General features: G+C 48.5%; 1 protein-coding gene across 5 annotated transcripts in view; it reads left to right on the forward strand.

The window, feature by feature from the left end:
• Positions 1-16,089, forward strand: part of GNG4 (G protein subunit gamma 4) — a 67,725-nt gene that overhangs the window by 20,522 nt on the left and 31,114 nt on the right. For 3 of the 5 annotated variants that reach the window (XM_061161437.1, XM_061161435.1, XM_061161436.1), the window contains 2 exons: positions 11,188-11,297; positions 14,053-14,161. In XM_061161437.1, the coding sequence (XP_061017420.1) occupies positions 14,063-14,161 (99 nt within the window). In that variant the 5' untranslated portion in view covers positions 11,188-11,297; positions 14,053-14,062. Of the gene's footprint in view, positions 1-11,082; positions 11,298-14,052; positions 14,162-16,089 lie in introns of all 5 variants that reach the window. The other 2 variants (XM_061161433.1, XM_061161434.1) reach the window with 1 other exon arrangement.

Genomic DNA, 16,089 nt, shown 5'->3' on the forward strand with positions numbered 1-16,089 from the left:
TGTATTGGCAGGTGGATTCTTAAACACTGAACCTCCAGGGAAGCTGCTCTATTAGACTTTTTAATACTTGTTTCTGTTGATTAAGACTTTGGACTCCAACTGAAAGGGCCAAAGAAAAACTTAGGGAGTGTCTGAGCTGGAGGATCACAGGGAAGATGAATCTCTTGTTTATTCTGCACCAGTTTGTCAAGCGCTCTTAAATATGACAGCTGCTCTGCCAACCTTGTCTAGTTTTTTGGCTTTAGCAGGGACCAGAGAAGAAGGGCAGTCACCAGGGGACTGGTACCCAGCAGGCTCCAGCATCATTCAGACTCAGTGTGTTCCTGCTAAGGACCCTTTGTCTCTCAAATCTACTCCACTACATACCATGCTGAACGGTTAGCATCAGTGTGATTAGTTGTTATTAGATCAGGCAGATGACATCAGGCAGTCAAGACGTAAGCTGAGTAATGAGACCCAGATTGTAAAATGCACCAGGCTTGACCACAGTTGTATTTGATTTGCAGAGTAGCTCTAGCAGGAGCGGGAGTGGCCCTGCCCCCACTCAAGGACCGAGGGGGCCGTGTTCCCACTGAAGGCACGGAGCTGAAGTGGTCCGGTCCGTGCGGCAGCACCTGATTCTCGGCCACTGCCCTCCAGTGGCCCAGACGTCATCTCCATCCCAGAATGACTAAGAAAGAGCAAAGGTTGCCATGTGAGGCTAAAACAGCACTTGGGCTTCCGTATATACATATAGAATGCACCCTCTGCCACTTTAGCAGTTGTGAATCTTGGTGTGATTTAGTGATCCTTTGTTTTGAAGCAGATGTGATCTACATTATTGCGGGGGGAGGGGGGGTGGTGGGGAGGGTGGGGAGGGTGAGGGATGAGGTACTCCAAAATGTGCACTCAGCGCATGATATCTTTGTGACAATTCTGAACCAATTTATCCAAAAGCTGGGGAGAAGGGATCCTAGCTGATGACTCTGAATGTCGGGAGAGCCTCTCCCCAGTTTTCACGCCAGAAGCATTGTCACCTGTGAGTCAAGCATCAGACAGGATCTCAGGGTGACAAAGTGACTTCCTTACATTCTACCTGTAGCCCCTTTAACCTGTGGGGATTGGATCAGAGAGCAAATCTATGTGAAGACACCATGTGGGACCAGAAATTGTGGCTCCAGCCCCAGGCATGGCTGTTAACCCAGGGTTATTCTGGGGCTCTCTCTCCAGTGATCTGATTCTTTCCTGAGCACCCCTGAGACTCAGCAGGCTGACCCCACTGGTCTGTGCCCAGAAATGTCATCCAGACATGAATACAGCTTCTCAAGGTGGAATCCTTGCTGTAATTGATGCCTCCTTGTATTGGGTTTTCCAGATAGAATTTCTTAAGTTAGTAGTAAAAAATTTTATTGACTTCTAGTTGATTTACAATCTTGTGTTAATTTCTGTTATACAGCAAAGCAAGTCAGTTTTACATATACACTCTTTTTTCAAATTCTTTTCCATTATGGTTTATCACAGAATATTAAATATCATTCCGTGTGCTAGACAGTGGGACCTTGTTGTTTATCCATTCTATATATAATGCTATAATTTGCATCTACTAATCCCAAACTCCCAATCCTTCCCTCCCCCAGCCCTTGGCAACCACAAGTCTCTTGCCTATGTCTGTGAGTCTGATTCTGTTTTGTAGATACATTAGTTTGTATTGTATTTTAGATTCCACATGTAAGTGATACTATATGGTATTTGTCTTTCTCTTCCTAACTTACTTCACTTAGTATGATAGTCTCTAGGTTCATCCATGTTGGTGCAAATGGCATTCTTTCATTCTTTTTAATGGCTAAGTGCTATTCCATTTCAGCTGTGTACCACATCTTCTTTATCCATTCATCTGTTAGTGGACATTTAGGCTGATTCCATGTCTTGGCTATTGTATATAGTACTTCTATGAACATAGCAGTGCATGTATCTTTTTGAATTAGAGTGTTGTCCAGGTATATGCCCAGCATTGGGATTGCTGGATCATGTATCAGCTCTATTTTTAGTTTCTTGAGGAGCCTCCATGTTGTTTTTCATAATGGCTGGCCCGGTTTACATTCCCAACAACTGTGTAAGAGAATTCTCTTATCTCCACACCTGCTCCAACATTTATTATTTGTAGACTTTTTAATGATGGCCAGTCTGACCAGTGTTAAGTGATACTTCATTGTAGTTTTTATCTGCATTTCTTTGTTAGTGATGATGAGTTCTTTTCATGTGCTTATTGGCCATCTGTATGTCCTTTTAGAGAAATGCCTATTTAGGTTTTTTGCTCATTTTCCCATTAGGTTGTTTGTTTTTTTGTTGTTGAATTGTGTGAGCTGTTTGTGTATTTGGGGGTAAAACCCTGTTGGTCGCATCATTTGCAAGTATTTTCTCCATTTGATAGCTTGTCTTTTCCCTTTGTTTATGGTTTGTTTGTTTTTTTGCTATGCAAAAGCTTGTAAGTTTGATTGGGTCCCATTTGTTTATTTTTCCTTTTATTTCTATTGCCTTGGGAGACAGACCTAAGAAAACATTGGTATGATTTATGTCAAAGAATGTTTCATCTCTGTTCTCTTCTAGGAATTTTGTGGTGTCATGTCTTACATTTAAGTCTTTAAGCCATTTTGAGTTTATTTTTGTTTATGATGTGAGGAAGTTTTCTACCTCATTGATTTACATGCAGATGTCTCACTTTTCCAACCCCACTTGCTGAAGGAGTGTCTTTTCCCCATCATATATTCTTGCCTCCTTTGTTAAAAATTAATTTACTGTACATGTGTAAGTTCATTTCTGGTCTCTGTATGCTGTTCCATTGGTCCATTTGTCTGTTTTTATGCCAATACCGTGCTGTTTTGATTACTGTAGCACTGTGATATTGTCTGAAGTCTGGGAGGGTTATGCCTTCAACTTTGTTCTTTTTCCTTAGGATCGCTTTGGCAATTCTGGGCCTTTTATGGTTCCATATAAATCTTAGGATTATTTGCCTTAGTTCTGTGAAAAATGTCATGGATAATGTGATGGAGGTCACATTAACTCTATAGATTGTAAAGTGTGGCCATTTTAACAATATTGACGCTTCCTCTTTCCATTTCTTTGAGTCATCTTAAGTTTCTCTTATTAATGTTGTGTAGTTCTCAGCGTTAAGTTAGTACTTTGGTCTCAAGACTCAAAAATCTTTTCAAGGCCACAGTGTTTCCCTTGCACAGTCTACAGACGTCTATTGAAACACTTATCTGGTGCCCCAGCAGTAAAGAATCTGCCAGCAATGCAGGAGACCACCTGCCAATGCAGATGTGCATTCAATCCCTGGGTTGGGAAGGTTCCCTGGAGAAGAAAATGGCAACCCGCTCCAGTACTCTTGCCTGGAGAAGCTCATGGACAGAGGAGCCTAGCGGGCTATATTCCATGGGATCACAAGAGTTGGACATGACTTAGTGACTAAACCACCACCATTGGTTAGGGAGATGCAAAGCTGCTGTGACAGAGAGCCCCAGAAAGACAGTGATGTAAAATGCATAGAACTATTTCTCTGCATCACCTCCAAGGCCAGAGGTGAGCAGCCCAGCTGGACGGGGCAGCTGAGCTGTAAGTGCATGTCAGAGACACAGGCTCTTTATAATCTCTTTCCCTCTCCTGCCCCAGGACTGTAGTCCTCAGTCTCTCCTGAGCACCTCAACCCCCTGGAGGGCTGATTAAACCATTTTCCACTCCCACTCAGCAGGTCTGAGTAGGGCTTGAGAATTTGCATTTCTGACAAGCTCCCAGGTGATCCTGAGGCTGTTGGTCCAGGGATCCTACTTGGGGAACCACTGCCCAGTGGCCTCTCTTCGCCTGCCCTGGCTGATTTCCAACACATCCATGGTCCAGATTATGGAGTGGGGAAGGTGTGTGGAGGCACACACACACACTCACACACATGCACATAGTATTCTAAGGCCCCAGTGGGAAGTGGCACCCTATATTTCCACTCATTTTCCACTGGTGAGGAAACTCACAAAGCCATGCCTACCTGCCAGGGATGCTGGAGAAAGTTGAGTTCATGGCCATGTCAATGAAAATAACCAATAAACAATCTGTAATAGGAATAGAAAAGAATTCTGTTGAAGCCGTACTGAAGATATAGCCCAGAAGACAGTCTCTCAAGGTATTCAGCACAGTTTTATATCTTGTCAGAACAAAGAACATTAAACAAGTTAGGGATACATTCCTTGAAACTTTCAAAAACAAATAGACCAGCAAGGCACCTGGGAAGAGAGTCTTTGTTATCAAAGGAGTCCCAACCTTAATGTCCCAGGAAGAGGGGCATTTCATCTTTATTTTTCACATGGTCAGTGTGCCCTTTTCTTTAATTATTAAAGCAGATGTTTGGGGTCTTCCCTGGAAGTCCACTGGTTAAGACTCCAAGCTCCCAATACAGGGGGCACAGGTTTGATCCCTGGTCAGGGAACTAAGATCCTGCATGCTTCATGGCACGGCCTAAAAATAAACAAAAATAACAAAAGTGCAATGAAAAAAATAAAGGGGCCAGAAAATGCAAGAGGATACTTAAACATTTGGGGGGGCGGATTTTTTTTAAAGCAGCTGTACAATGTAGGTTTGATCAGCCACAAACAGGCTATTTTAGCTAGTCTAAAACTCAAGTCATGCATGTATGTAAGCCACGATGACCTCCCCATACCTCAGTATGTGAGCATCTGTTTTATCAGCCACCATTATATTATTATGAGAAAAGCGGGGAGTGGATTCTGTTGGATGCTCGCGTACACCTGTGACCCTACAGCCCTGGCTCAGTTATTCTCCTCCAGCCCCTGCGCTCTCTGTGGGGACAGGCCGGGCCCGTGCCCCCTGGCCTCAGAGTCTTTCACAGAAACCCACACATATGCTGCAGTCCGCATCAAGTCGTCTGGTTCCACATCCACTGAGAAACATACGCTGCCACGTGTAAGAAGACACCCGTCAACCCAATGCTTAGAACGTGTGACGCCCCCCACTGAGACCGTGACTCCTGCTCCTCAAGGCTCAGCATTGCCGTCTGCAAATGCCTGACTGCAGTTACCCTCAGAGAAGGCGATGGCACCCACCCCAGTACTCTGCCTGGAAAATCCCATGGACGGAGGAGCCTGGTGGGCTGCCGTCCATGGGGTCGAGAAGAGTCGGACACGACTCAGCGACTTCACTTTCACTTTTCACTTTAATGCTTTGGAGAAGGCAATGGCAACCCACTCCAGTGTTCTTACCCGGAGAATCCCAGGGACGGGGGAGCCTGATGGGCTGCCGTCTATGGGGTCGCACAGAGTCGGACACGACTGAAGTGACTTAGCAGCAGCAGCAGCAGTTACCCTGCTTCACATCCAGGAGCAAAATTAGCTCCATTTAGGATCTGAAACAACAGCAGCCATGGATAATTAACATCGCTGCTCTGAAGCCCGGATTTGCTCTTGTCCAGGCAAGAGTCATGTCCACGTGGACCTGGGTTGTGTTGGCTCTGGGGACCCAGGCATCCGTGTACCTCTGTGCATGAGGGGCTCCTCCCAGCCCACGGCCACCTGGTAGATCTTCCCAGGCCCCCACAGTGAGACCATAGCATTTTGTTTAGAGATGAGTATATTTTCTTCAGGGGGAGAAAAAAGCTTTGGAAAACATCACGGTAACATTTAGTGCTATTAGAAAGCAGTGTTTTTTTACCATGTGTAAAACAGATGCTGGTGGGAAGCTGCCATATAGCACAAGGAGCTCAGCTCGGTGCCCTGTGATGCCCTAGAGGATGGGATGGTCGGGTGGGAGGGAGGGTCCCGTGAGGGAGGGGATCTGTGTATATGTACAGCCGATTCACGTATTGTACAGCAGAAAGTAACACAACACTGTAAAGCAACCGTCCTCCAATTTTTAAAAAAAATGCATGTTTCAGCAACCAGATCAAGGAAGCCAGTGAGGAGCTGGGTTCCTGGCCATACCAATGCCTGTCCTCCTTTGAGAAGCAGCAATGATCCTATAGCCCCTCAAGGGACCAGAGCGGCTGGCGGGCTGACACCTGAAAGATGCTCCAAGCATCAGAAGGAAGACACTGTGTGTAAATGCCAAGGGGATGAAATCAATACAGCCTTCTCCTGATGTGTGGTCTCTTAAAGTGCCACCAGAATTAATCGTCTGAAGGAGGGGTCCCCAGAGCTTGAAAGGACTGTGGCTCACGTTGAGGGTCAGGAGAGCAGTGACCCCCCCACCCCCCACCTTCACTGCCAACTCAGGTGTCTTGGGGAAAGTCTCACTGTCTTGGGTTCAAGGTCTAGTCCAGCAGAGAACTTCTCCACCTACAAGGTACATGTGAATGACTCAGGTTGATGTGGATCCCATGCAGGCCTGGGTGGGGCTGAGATTCTGTGCCCTTCCCCCCAGCTCCCAGGGCTGCTTCTGCGGGTCCCTCCCTGCCCCGCTGATGGAGTGTGTGCCCAAAGAGGACCAGCTGTGACCCCACGTGACTCAGATGCACAGCAAATCCTGGGAGCCAATGGACTCGAGCCTCAGTTGGAAGGCTTAGGACATCAGGATCTCTCTGCAGAGCAGAGAGGGAAGCAGAGGTCCGGGTCCCTGAGGTGGGACCAGCTCCACGAGAAAGCATCCCTGGCCATGGAAGTCTAGGTATGGCCATTATCTGGTTCCTCATCTGGAGGGTCACAGTGGACACCAGGACTGTCTCCAGGACATGTCTGTCCATCTGGCTGGCTCCCTTTGGAAGATTATTGTGGGAGTGGGGATTCCTGGTGGAAAACCTGCTGGACCCTCCTTGGCTTCTCCAGTTAGGACCCCACTGGGCCCCCACAGTTGACTGAAACCAACCAGCAGTGGAGATCCTGTGCCACTTGGAAAACCAGTGACTTGAAAACAGAGACTGAAGTGGGTCTTGAGAGGACTATTAGCAAAGTGAAAAAAAAACAGAAATAGGCCAAAAAGAATTTTCCTTTTTTAAATTTATTAATGTTTACAATGTCGTGTTGATTTCTGCTATATAGCAAAGTGATTCAGATATATATATATGTTCTTTTTCATATTCTTTTCCACTGTGGTTTATCTCGGGATATTGAATATAGTTTCCTGTTTTATACAGTAGGACCTTGTTGTTTATCCATCCTTTATATAATAATTTACATCCATAATCCCAAACTCCCGATTCATCCCTCCCCCTTCCCCTCAGCAACCACAACAGTATCCCCTATGTCTGTGAGTCAGTTCGTTTTGTATATTTTATGCATATTTGTTTTGCTTACTTTACACAAATGTAAGTTCATTTGTGTTATATTTTAGATTCCACATATGACTGGAATCAGTAAACTCTTTCTGACTTATTTAACTTAGTACAGTAATCTCTGAGTTCGTCCATGTTGCTGTAAATGGCCTTATTTCATTCTTTTTTATGGCTGAGTAGTGTCCCGTTGCATATATGTACATCCTTTTTACTCATTCCTCTGTTGATGGACATTTATGTTGTTTCCACGTCTTGGCTGTTGTAAATAGCACTTTTGTGAACACTGGGGTGCATGTATCCTTTCAAATTACAGCACCAAAAAGGTTTTCTAACAGCAGAGAATGAGAAAACAAAACAGGGAAGGAGATGAGGATAAGACTCCATAAAAGCCTAACAGCTTTTGGGGGATGGGAAGTGTCTAGGTGTAACAAATTACTGTGGCAGGAATAAACAGTCACCTTGGAAACAGAAGGCATGGGTGTCTCTGAAGCCATACAACTGGCCAAACACCTCAAACCAAAACACATTTGGAGGCCCCTCTAGCCTGGGGAATCAACAGCATTGTGAGTCTAGTGTGGCTTTGTTTTTGCTTTGTTTCTGGGATTTCCTTTAGGATCTCTGATGAAAGTGAAAGTCCAATTCAGTTCAGTCGCTCAGTTGTGTCCCACTCTTTGCGACCCCATGAATTGCAGCACACCAGGCCTCCCTGTCCATCACCAACTCCCGGAGTTTACTTAAACTCATGTCCATCAAGTCGGTGATGCCATCCAGCCATCTCATCTTCTGTCGTCCCCTTCTCCTCCTGCCCCCAATCCCTCCCAGCATCAGGGTCTTTTCCAATGAGTCAACTCTTTGCATCAGGTGGCCAGAGTATTGAAGTTTCAGCTGCAACATCAGGTGTTCTAATGAACACCCAGGACTGATCTCCTTTAGGATGGACTGGTTGGATCTCCTTGCAGTCCAAGGGACTCTCAAGAGTCTTCTCCAACACCACAGTTCAAAAGCATCAATTCTTCTGTGCTCAGCTTTCTTTATAGTCCAACTCTCACATCCAAACATGACCACTGGAAAAACCATAGCCTTGACTAGATGGACCGTTGTTGGCAAAGTAATGTCTCTGCTTTTTAATATGCTATCTAGGTTGGTCATAACTTTCCTTCCAAGGAGTAAGCATCTTTTAATTTCATGGCTGTAGTCACCATCTGCAGTGATTTTGGAGCCCAGAAAAATAAAGTCAGCCATTGTTTCCACTGTTTCCCCATCTATTTGCCATGAAATGATGGGACTGGATGCCATGATCTTAGTTTTCTGAATGTTGAGCTTTAAGCCAACTTTTTCACTCTCCTCTTTCACCTTCATCAAGAGGCTCTTTAGTTCTTCTTCACTTTCTGCCATAAGGGTGGTGTCATCTGCATATCTGAATTTATTGATATTTCTCCCGGCAATCTTGATTCCAGCGTGTGCTTCATCCAGCCCAGCGTTTCTCATGATGTACTCTGCATATAAGTTAAATAAGCAGGGTGACAATATACAGCCTTGATGTACTCCTTTTCCTATTTGGAACCAGTCTGTTGTTCCATGTCTGGTTCTAACTGTTGCTCCCTGACCTGCATACAGATTTCTTAAGAGGCAGGTCAGGTGGTCTGGTATTCCCATCTCTTTCAGAATTTTCCAGTTTATTGTGATCCACACAGTCAAAGGCTTTGGCATAGTCAAGAAAGCAGAAATAGATGTTTTTCTGGAACTCTCTTGCTTTTTCGATGATCCAGAGAATGCTGACAATTTGATCTCTGGTTCCTCTGCCTTTTCTAAAACCAGCTTGAACATCTGGAAGTTCACGGTTCATGTATTGCTGAAGCCTGGCTTGGAGAATTTTGAGCATTACTATACTAGCGTGTGAGATGAGTGCAATTGTGTGGTAGTTTGAGCATTCTTTGGCATTGCCTTTCTTAGGGACTGGAATGAAAACTGACCTTTTCCAGTCCTGTGGCCACTGCTGAGTTTTCCAAATTTGCTGGCATATTGAGTGCAGCACTTTCACAACGTCATCTTTCAGGATTTGAAATAGCTCAACTGGAATTTCATCACCTCCACTAGCTTTGTTCGTAGTGATGCTTCCTAAGGCCCACTTGACTTCACATTTTAGGATGTCTGGCTCTAGGTGAGTGATCACACCATTGTGATTATCTGGGTCGTGAAGATCTTTTTTGTACAGTTTTTCTGTGTATTCTTGCCACCTCTTCTTAATATCTTCTGCTTCTGTTAGGTCCATAGCATTTCTGTCTTGCTCTTTGGAAGAAAAGCTATGAACAACCTAGACATCATATTAAAAAGCAGAGACATTACTTTCCCGACAAATGTCTGTATAGTCAAAGCTATGGCTTTTCCAGCAGTCAAGTATGGATGTAAGGGTTGGATCATAAAGCTGAGCACTGAAGAATTGAGGCTTTTGAACTGTGGTGTTGGAGAAGACTCTTGGGAGTCCCTTGGACAGCAAGGAGATCAAACCAGTCAATCCTAAAGGAAATCAGTCCTGAATATTCATTGGAAGGACTGATGCTGAAGTTCTAATACTTTGGCTACCTGATGTGAAGAACTGACTCCTTGGAAAGACATTGATGCTGGGAAAGATTGCAGAAGGAAAAGGGGACAACAGAGGATAAAATATTTGAATGACATCACCGACTTGATCGACTTGAGTTTGAGTAAGCTCCAGAAGGTGTTAGTGGACAGGGAAGCCTGGCATGCTGCAGTCCATGGGGGTCACAAAAAGTCAGACACGACTGAGCGACTGAACTAAACTGAAAGGAAATAAACCCTAAATATTCATCGGAAGAACTGATGCCAAAGCTCCAATACTTTGGCCACCTGATGATGTGAAGAGCCAACTCACCAGAAAAGACCCTGATGCTGAGAAAGGTTGAGGGCAGGAGGAGAAGGGGGCGACAGAGAATGAGATGGTTGGATGAAATCACCAACTCAATGGACATGAGTTTGAACAAACTCCAGGAGATAGTGAAGGACAGGGAAACCTGACGTGCTGCAGCCCATGTGGTCACAGAGTCAGATACAACTGAGCACCAATAACACTGGGATCCCAGGAGATGGGTGCTGCAGGGCAGGGTGCTGGGAGTCCCGGGGGAGGGGTCCCATTGTCCCAGAGTCGTCCTTTCTGGGGGAGGGAGTGTGTGTTAGTCACTCAGTCATGTCCGACTCTTTGTGACCCCGTGAACTGTAGCCCGCCAGGTTCCTCTGTCCATGGGAGTCTCCAGGCAAGAATACTGGAGTGGGCAGCCATTCCCTTCTCCAGCGGATCTTCCTGACCCAGGGATCAAACCCGAGTCTCCTGCAGGAAGGCTTTTTGCCATCTGAACCACCATGGGAAGCCCCAGAGGAGGGAAGTGAAGTTGCTCAGTCGTGTATATGACTCTTTGCGATCCCACTGACTATAGTTTACCAGGCACCTCCGTCCACGGAATTTTCCAGGCAACAGTACTGGAGTGGGTTGCCATTTCCTTCGGCAGGGGAACTTCACAACCCAGGGACTGAACCCGGGTCTCCCGCACTGTGGGCAGATGCTTTACCCTCTGAGCCACCAGGGAAGCCAGTTTTCTCCATCTTCACATTTTTCTACAATGGGCGTATCATTTCAGAATTTAAGAAAACATGTAAACTATTTCTGTTTGGCAGAGGTCTGGCTGGAGCGGGGGCAGTAAGTGGGGCTGGGGGAGGCCCCTGGTGGTCTGTGGCCTCCGGATGTTCCCTTGTGCTCTTTGTCAGCTCGGGGGCTTCTCTTCTCGGCTTTAGCTCACCATCTCCCCTGTGGCCTGCTTCAGGAGAAGACAGCTGCTGGCCGCGAGGACAGGACTTCGAGGGACTGACTGTTTGGGGATCAACTGGCTCCTGCCGCATCGGTGACCCATCTCTGGTTGTGCTTCCAGGCGAGCGCACAGCAGAGCCCCTGACGCAGCCTCTCGTCTGACGACTGTCAGCCGCTCCTGCCGCCAGCTTGTCCCAGGCCCAGGCCTGTCACAGTGCCATCTCCCAGCAGGTGAGGAAGTAAGGGGCCCTGTCCAAGAACAGGTTCTCTCTGGAGGGCAGGCGTCGCTGCTAGCAGGGCATGTGTGGGCCTGGGATGAGACAGGCTGTCAGGACCCTCGATGTGTGGCCAGGTCCTCATGCCATCACTGCATTCTCAACCCAGATGTAAGGCACTTATGGAGGCTGTTTCACCCCTCATTTCACATTATCCCTCGTGTGAGTGGGTAATGGGGGAGCAGCAGGAGATACAAGCTGTCTCCATGGGTTGCTGGCCTTGGCTTGGAAATCAAGCTGTGTCCTTCCCCACCTAGGAATAGAGATATTACTCAGGCTAGCATCCTTGGTCAGCTGCTTGCTATGACAAAGGGGATGCGGGAAGGCTGTGGGGGCGGTCAACCAACACCCACCCCCCCCGAAGCATAAGTTGCTCTGTCCCTTCAGGCCAAAGGCAGTAGCTGTCTTTCAGAGATTTCCTGGAGACACAGACTGCAGAGCTCTGCCAACCAACACTTCACAAGGGTCTGTGGAGATAAGTCATGTTAGGGAGCAAGGCTGAAAAGGCACGCTGACATCCACTCATCCAGAAATTGTAAAGACCGTCCTGAGTCAGGTCAGATCAGCAGCAGTGGGGATTGAAGCATCGTGCGCTGCCCTGCCCCCGACCCTGAGTTTACCAAATTACACACCACAAAGTGTGGCCGTCAGGACGTCCCCAGGCAAGCTGTCTGTGTGAGTGTATCTGTGTGCCCGAGGAGAAAGATGCCTGACCACACACACTCACACACGTCGTCACACTCATACACCTGTGTGCACACTCACACCCACCCACCCATACATCTTTATACCCTCACATCCACACCTCACTCACCTGCACATACTCACACACACCCTCACCTACACACATTCACACATACCCTCATGCCCAGACACTCACACACCCTCACATACCCACACATTCTCGCACACACAGTACAGAGTCCCCTCCTCCTTCTCTGCCCTCCCCCGCATCTTCGTTTCTTCACTCCTGCGGATCCTGGGCTCAGCTTTCTCTAACCAGCCCCCTGGGTTCCTGCCACCCCCGAGCCCCCTAACTTCTGAAAGCCCCAAGCTGGTGATGAGGAAAGAGGAGGATGGATTCAGAAATGGAGCAGGAGGATCAGGGCCTGAAGGCAGTGATTTCAGGGTCCTTTTTCCCTTGTCCGTTGGGCTGGGGAGGCTTGGAACTGGCCTGTATCTTCTCGCTCCTTTTGTGTGGACACAAGGATGCATAAACGCAAACACCCACAGGGGGACCGCCACACACAGAGGCCGGCAGAGTGTGCCCGTCAGGCACGTGGGCACAGGCAGGGACAGAGCCCCAAACACACATGCAGAAATGCACACACGTCTCTGTAGAGTAAGGAGTCAACGGCTGCTCCCCCGAGTTTCAAACCCCCAACTCCTTCTCCTTCTCTTCTTGTTGAATAAAAGTTCGCAACCAAGAGAGGAACCCACCCCTGTTAACTCTAACTTCAGTGGCTGCCATGTAGCACAACAGGCAAGTTTTATTTTTCAAGCATTGTCTGGGAATAAATGAAGTTGATGTCAGGCCTCATCTGGGCCAGAGAGTAATTGCTTGAATGAGGAGACGCAGAGTGTGGTCTGCACACCCTGGGACCGGCCCAGCCCCCTCACACCTCCCTGTGCACTACGCAAAACCTGTGAGACCCACCCTAGCTCTCAGGCCTGACCGCATAGGTCTCCAGGGAGTTTCTCATTAAACGGGGTAACAGTAGCCTATGGTGTGTGCTTTCCTGCAGAACAGTTAGCATCAGAGGGGTCTTCCGTGCTTGGGATAGGGGATGGAGGTGTGTGTGTGTGTTCTTATTTTAAAACAATATAAACTTTTTGGAATGATAGCAAATTAAAATGATAAAGCAAGCTCTCGCGGGGGAAACTTGTGCTCTGCCCTATAAACAGCTAGGGGGCGCTCTGTGAGAGGAAAGAACCCTGAGCTAGGCATCAGTGCTTTGTGTTTGGGTCCTAGACCAACAGGTCTTGGCTGTGGCACCTTTGGCTCTTGGCTTCATTTCTCTGGGTTTTGCTCTTTATTGATGTGCAAAACAAAACAGTCTGTTTTGCCAACTTTTAGAGATGCTTGAGGAAAGAGTGAAAGAATGTGTATGGACTTCCCTGGGGGTCTGGTGGTTAAGGCTCTCTGCGCTTCTGCTGCAGGGGGCACAGGTTCAATCCCTGGTCAGGGAACTAAGATCCCACATGCCATGCAGCCAAAAAAAAAAAAAAAATGTGTATGAAGATGATTTATTACTAACAAATCTCTGAACAAATGTCAAGGTATTCCCTATGGCTCTGGGGTGTAAGTGGAGAAGGAAATGGCAACCCACTCCAGTGTTCTTGCCTGCAGAATCCCAGGGACGGAGGAGCTTGGTGGGCTGCCATCTCTGGGGTCGCACAGAGTCGGACACGACTGAAGTGACTTAGCAGCAGCAGCAGTGGGCTGTAAGGATGGGAGAAAGACAGGGGCTTCTGTTGTCAGGCTTTCTCAGCCCCGGCGACAGGGAGCGGATGACAGGTGGCCCCAGAAGCCCATGTCTTGCTCCCATCACTAGGTCAAGTGCTCCTTCCTCTGATCCCAGGGGAGTGTGCTCCCGTGGCTCCCCAACCTGGATAGAGAAGCTGCAGAGGATGGGAGGGGGAGTAAGTTGAGGGGGGCTCTGCTTTCAAACAAGCAACTCTTCCAGCCTCCTTAACTTTGGTTGTTCCAGGGGCAGCAGAATGAAAGAAGGCATGTCCAATAACAGCACCACCAGCATCTCCCAAGCCCGGAAAGCAGTGGAGCAGCTGAAGATGGAAGCCTGCATGGACAGGGTGAAGGTAAGCATGCACAGGCCCGCCTGCCCTCTGACCAGCACACAGCTCACGACAGTCCCCCCCGTGTCCAAAGCAGCCGCGTGAGAGTGAACATGTCACTCCGTAGAGCATCCAGCCGACACTGGCAGCTGTAACATTTACAGACGAGTGTTTGCTCCGGAGTTCCAAGCGTGCCCGAGGAACCAAGGGATGCAAAATACACAGTGTGCGTGTATTCCATAAGGAGTCGCCTAGAATAGACCCGTGTTCATCTCAGCTGTCTTTAGCTCAGTTGTCATGCCCGTAAGCAAGTGAGGGAGTTGAACCATGCAATCCATCATAGTTTTCCTGCCTGGTCCAGTGACTTGGAGATGAGGCAACATCAGGTATTTTGACAGGGGTGCTGGGGGAAGTGCCCTGTTGAATCATGTCCGCGTTTGTCAGCTGCTCCCTGGGGGAAAGGGAAGGAGGGTGCCAGCCTCCTCCCACCGTGTTCACTTCACTGAGGAGCGGGGAGGTGTCTTCACACTGGGGGAACGAAGCCAGCTTTTCCCCAGATGCCACTTCAAGGGGAGCAGGAGGTCAGGCTGAGCAAGTGGCCCTGAGATGCAGCTTAGTTAGGGTCACTGGCTCGAATGGAGCTGGAAGTGCATCGGGCATCTGACAACAGAAAACACCAGTCCAGTGTGTCTGTGCACTGTGGGGATGTAAAACCAGGGCTGTCACCCAAATAGGACAGAATCCGTGGGGCAGTGGGTGACTCCTAATGCCCTCTGTTGGTGGAGCAAGCAGTCCCTCCCCGAGGCTCCCACTGCCAAGATAACACCAGTTCCATCAGTCAGCTTCCATCCATCCATCCCCCTCCCCAGGGACCTTCGGGTACCAGCTATCCAAGGAGGCAGCAATGTGCCCAGTAAGTGACACGATGTATATGAAGCAAGAAGGGAATGCAGGATGATACACATTGGTCTAAGCGGACTGGCTATATCTGCACATACTGTTACCAGCTACAAATAAAACATCTTTAATCCCTAGGCTAGAGGAGGGAGCAAGAAAAGAAACAGTTCTAAAAGAGGAGGAGCCCAGTGGTGTAGAAATGGGTCTAAGGATGAGCATTGCAGGCGCTAGTGGTTCAAAGACAGGACAGACTTTTGCTGAGAGGACAAGGACGCGAGGAGATGCACTCATTGGACAAAGATCCCTGAGCACCTGCTCTGCCCTTGGCATGGTCCTGGGATAGAAAAACGAATGGAATGTTCCCACCACGTTGCTCAGAGAAGACTTCCCGGAGCCATGAGCTGGGGGTTGGTTGCGAAGTGACATGCGGGTGGAGGGAAGGCTAGTATGAGCTGACCATGGCTCATTGCGAGCACTCGGACTTGACAGAGAAGCCGGGTGTTGTGCTGGGAAGGCAGCTGTGGGCACAGGAACAGGTCATAAAAACAGCTCTTGCGCAGCCGGGGCTGTGGGGTGCACTGTCAGATGCCGGGGGCAGCAGAAGCTGCAGAGAGAAGCCGAGAGGGGGAGGGAGTGGGCAGAGAGTGGGCAGAGGGCAAAGGCAGAATGGAGACACCAGTGCACCAGATGCAGCGGAACTTGGAGGGTAAGTGTGGTAGTCTCCAGGGCGAGAGAAGCTGGACCCAGCTGTCAAGTCCATGGCCACAGGACTGGAAAGATGGTGGGCGCTGGTTTTGGCAGTGGGACCGTTGCCATGGTGGGGAGTTCTGGTCTGTCACGGAAGATGCTCTCCATGGTAACAGATCCTCTCTGCTGACCATCAGCACCCAGGAACCGTGGTGGAGTACGTGTCCCCATGGGGAGGGGCTCTTCAGGAGTCACTGCAGGATATGGCAGTCTCCCAGAGAAGGAGCGGAGGTCACAGGGCAGCTCGGAGCCCAGCGTACTGTTCGGGTGGTGTCATGGGCCGGGCGGTCCCATTCTTGCAGTTCTGG

Source organism: Dama dama, chromosome 15 (genome assembly GCF_033118175.1).
Source record: "Dama dama isolate Ldn47 chromosome 15, ASM3311817v1, whole genome shotgun sequence".
In the NCBI taxonomy this organism is placed as follows: domain Eukaryota; kingdom Metazoa; phylum Chordata; class Mammalia; order Artiodactyla; family Cervidae; genus Dama; species Dama dama.